Source organism: Cajanus cajan, chromosome 8 (genome assembly GCF_000230855.2).
Source record: "Cajanus cajan strain Asha chromosome 8, NIPB_CcT2T_4, whole genome shotgun sequence".
NCBI classification, from domain to species: Eukaryota; Viridiplantae; Streptophyta; class Magnoliopsida; order Fabales; family Fabaceae; genus Cajanus; species Cajanus cajan.
In genome coordinates this window covers 8,447,058-8,451,340 of record NC_138524.1, presented here as the reverse complement: position 1 = coordinate 8,451,340, position 4,283 = coordinate 8,447,058, and the positions used below count along the sequence as shown (strand labels likewise).

The 4,283-nt window shown below is 38.2% G+C and overlaps 1 protein-coding gene across 1 annotated transcript; it reads left to right on the top strand.

Annotated features, from left to right (window-relative positions):
• The first annotated feature begins 2,507 nt into the window (after positions 1-2,507).
• On the top strand, positions 2,508-3,164 carry LOC145950225 (uncharacterized). The gene is made up of 2 exons (XM_083061280.1): positions 2,508-2,693; positions 2,835-3,164. The coding sequence occupies exons 1-2, from the start codon at positions 2,508-2,510 to the stop codon at positions 3,162-3,164; spliced, it is 516 nt and encodes a 171-aa protein (XP_082917406.1).
• Positions 3,165-4,283: the final 1,119 nt, after the last annotated feature.

The window sequence follows — 4,283 nt, the reverse complement described above, 5'->3', positions numbered from 1 at the left end:
TATCCATTGAGGAGTGAATGCTCCCTTGAAATAAGTGTCAACCGTTGTATAACCTAAGAGATTTTGCCTCTAGCGTTAAGATATGGGGAATCACTCTTTAATTTGAATACAAAACCAATATTTTCAAAAAAATTAAATAAATAATAATAATAATAATAAATAATAATAATAATAATAATAATTTGTGTCTTCTTTTTCTTTTATACTCATACAAATTTACTTTGTATTTTGAAAGCAATAAAGCAAAAAAACAAAGTGTTTCCTCGGCATCGTTATAGAACACGCTCTCAGGCCAAGATCATGGATGAGATGGAGGAACGCAACGAAGAAATGAGAAATGATATCAATCAACTGAAGGAACAAATGGCCCAAATTATAGAGATGTTGCAATCTATACAAGTGAAAAACATGGAAGGGACCCCTCCAGTAGCTAGAGGAGAATCATCAACCTCTCCTGCGTATCCACCTGGCTTTACCCCAGCCCCAGCACAACCATTAACTCTACATCTTAACAATCCCGACCAACATGTTGACCCTCCAGAGGTCCAATGGCCACAATATGGCCTTCCGCCCAACTACACACCTCCAACAATCATGGATCCTTCGGATAAGCACCAACCATTGGTGAACCAGCCGCCTAAACAAATGCCACCAACCCAACATGAGGTTCCACTCATGAATGCCACCTCTTACAAACATCAAGTTCCCTACCAAGCCCAAAATTCTAATTTCACCAACCAAGGGAATCCTCACCAAACTTCTGGGGGATATCAACCAACCTCAGGAATTGAGCATGTTCAGTCTAGCGAAAAGTTACAAATGCTAGAAGAGAGGCTAAAGGTTGTGGAAGGAGGTAGCTATGATATTGGTGAAGCTGTCGATCTTTGTTTGGTTCCAAACATAGAGTTCCCCCCAAAGTTCAAAGTTCCTGAATTTGATAAATATAAAGGAACAAGTTGTCCAAAGAATCACATGACCATGTACTGCAGAAAGATGGCAGCGTATGCTCGCAATGATAAGTTGCTTATTCATTGTTTTCAGGATTCTTTAACTGGGGCAGCTTTAGATTGGTATATGCATCTTGAACGGGCCTATATCCGCTCCTGGAAGGATTTAGCTGATGCTTTCCTTAAACAATATAAGTATAATCTTGACATGGTTCCAGATAGGTTTGAACTACTTAACATGTCTAAAAAAGATGGTGAAACGTTTAATGCTCAGAGATGGAGAGAAGTGGCAGCACAAGTGGAACCTCCTTTGTCTGATAGAGAAGTAGTAGCCATGTTCATTGATACTTTACAAGCACCGTTCTATGATAAAATGATTGGGAATATTTTATCAAATTTCTCTGATATAGTCATCATCAGGGAAAGGATTGAGAATGGCATGAGGAGTGGGAAGGTTGCGGTTAACTCTATTGAAATAGCTGGTTTAAGAAAATTTTCAAATGGTGCAGGAAAGAAAAAAGAAGGAGATACAAATGCAGTGACATTCAACTCCCCTAGGTCACCTAACAACCAACCTCCTTATTTCTATACCCCTCACATGGTCTACCCAAATATCACTACCGTCTCACCACATCCTCAACAACCTATCCATCAAGCTCTGCAAGCTTCACCCACAATACCTACCGCACGACCACCTCAATCTACCCAGCCATGGAACCAAAATTCTAACCATGTGAGGTCTCAAAATACCCAAGATCGAAAACCAATTGAGTTTGACCCTATCCCTATCTCCTATACTGACTTGTTACCTCTCCTACTACAAAATTCACTAGTAGTACGTTGCCCGATGAAGCCCATAGAACCACCATATCCTAGGGGATACGACGTTAATGCCAAATGTGATTATCATGCGGGAGCTATTGGTCACTCCATTGAAAATTGCAGGGCACTAAAAACCAAGGTACAAAGTTTGACTAAGGCTGGGTGGTTAAACTTTAAAGAGGACAATCCTAACATTGGGAATAACCCTCTACCAGGTCATGGAGGGCCGACAGTTAATTCTATTGAGGAGAGTAGATGGGGTCCCTCTCAGTGATCTGTGAGAAAGCTTTTGGTGTGATGGGTTTGAGTTTCCAAACTCAATAGCTATTGTTGAGCAAGACTCTTGCGAGAATGAACATGCTAGTCTGGTTCACGCTTGTCCACTGAACGTGGAACTTAACAATTGGGAGATTGTCAAGCTGTCTGTTGGTTTTTAATTCAAATTTTAAGTAATTTTCTTGTAATGTCAGTCTTATTGCTCTGCCCAAGGCTTTAAGATTTATTTCTTTAAATAAGGGCTCATGCATTTCCTTTTAAATGTTAAATAAAATGCATTCATTCTTCCTTCATCTCTTGCCTTTTCCTTTCTCCCTAATCTCTTTACCAATCTTTTTCTAACTTTAAAGAATGCGAAAAAATGTGCTCGAAAGTGATAATGCTAGTGTTGCATCAGATAATTTTGATTGTGCAGTTAATCAGACTTGTGAGGAAATGGAAAATGATTGCTCTAAATACTAGATGTATGCTGATAACATCAATGCTTTACCAAATTTTCTTAATGTTTTCTCACCACCTTGGACATTTTCAATGTGGGGAATGGATTTTATTGGCCCTATTGAGTCGAAAGTGTCAAATGGACATCGCTTCATTCTGGTTGCTATTGACTATTTCACCAAATGGGTTGAAGCCGCTTCATATGCCCATGTGACTTGAAATGTGGTTGTAAAGTTCATCAAAAGGGAATTAATTTTTCGTTACGGTGTGCCAAGCAGAATCATCACTATTAATATAACCAACTTGAACAACAAGATGATGACAGAATTATGTGTTGACTTCAAAATTCAGCACCATAACTCTTCCCCATACCGCCCAAAGATGAACGGGGTAGTTGAAGCAGCAAACAAGAACATCGAGAAGATTATTCAGAAAATGGTAGTGACATACAAAGATTGGGATGAGATGCTTCCATTTGCTTTACATGAGCAGCAAACAAGAATATCAAGAGGATCATCAACTGGGGCAACCCCATTTTCCTTAGTTTATGGAATGGAAGCAGTCCTTCCAATCGAGGTTGAAATTCCATCTTTAAGAGTATTGACGGAAGCCAAATTAGAAGAAGCAGAATGGGTCCAAACCCGTTTGGATCAACTAAATCTCATTGAGGAGAAAAGTTGAATGCAATTTTTCATGGCCATTTATACAAAAGAAAAAATGCTCGCTAGATTGAAAACCCGAAAGGGCAATCTAGGCAAAAGTTAGAGCGGCCCGCTAGATTGAAAACTTGAAAGAGCAATCTAGGCAAAAATTAGGGTCAACAAAAAAAGGGGGAAGCTCGCTAGATTGAAAACCCGAAAGGGCGATCTAGGCAAAAATTAGGATAAAAAAAAAACACAAAAAAAAGAGCTGGTTAGATTGAAAACCTGAAAAGGCGATCTAAGCAAATTGAAAGCGACATGCTAAGTTGAAAACTCGAAAAAGCAATCTAGCAGATAAGCATCACGCCAAATTTCAAGGTATCAATTGGGGCCAGACACGGTAGAGCAAAACAAACTGGGGCAAATACGTTGAATTATCCTCTCAAGTTTATTGGCGAGCAATCAAGGTTATTGAAGTGTAGTACTAGCATTGTTCATCTAGAAAGTATCATTCACATAACAATTACCTCCTATTGCTACCCTTGTACATATTTGTCATTCTTGTCATACAATGACTTCCTTTGTAAACACATTCTTACTCTCTTAAATAAGATTATCCTACCTCTTTGTTGCCAATTCTTTTTGCATTTTATGATAATATACTGAAAGGAAATGCATGTTACATCTAAAAAAGAAAAATTCAAGGCATTACAAATTATTTTTATGAGTTTTAAAAGCCACAGTATGCTTGATAATTTCTTGATAAATGTTACAAAGCGCAACCAACAGGATAATGTTGTTTCAACTCATAAGTGTTTACAACAGCTTAAGGGTAACCCACAGGAAGTAGCCAACTATCATTCAAGACGAAAGTATCCAAAGACCTCACTCATCCATGATCCTTGACTGTGTGTCACGATGAGGAATTTCTGAAAAATAAAGCAAAAGCCAAAATAAAAACGAAAATAAACAAAAGTTTAAGTCTTGAAAGATGTGTCTCATAACATGCTTTTTGCATCACATCACATTTCATTTGCATCTCTTGCTTCCTAGAACTTATGACGTAGAGTTTTTAGGCTAAGCACTTACTTCATATATGACTTTCTATTTAAGTCCAGTACTTACCTGGCACCAATTACATATTTCTTTTAAAGCCCAG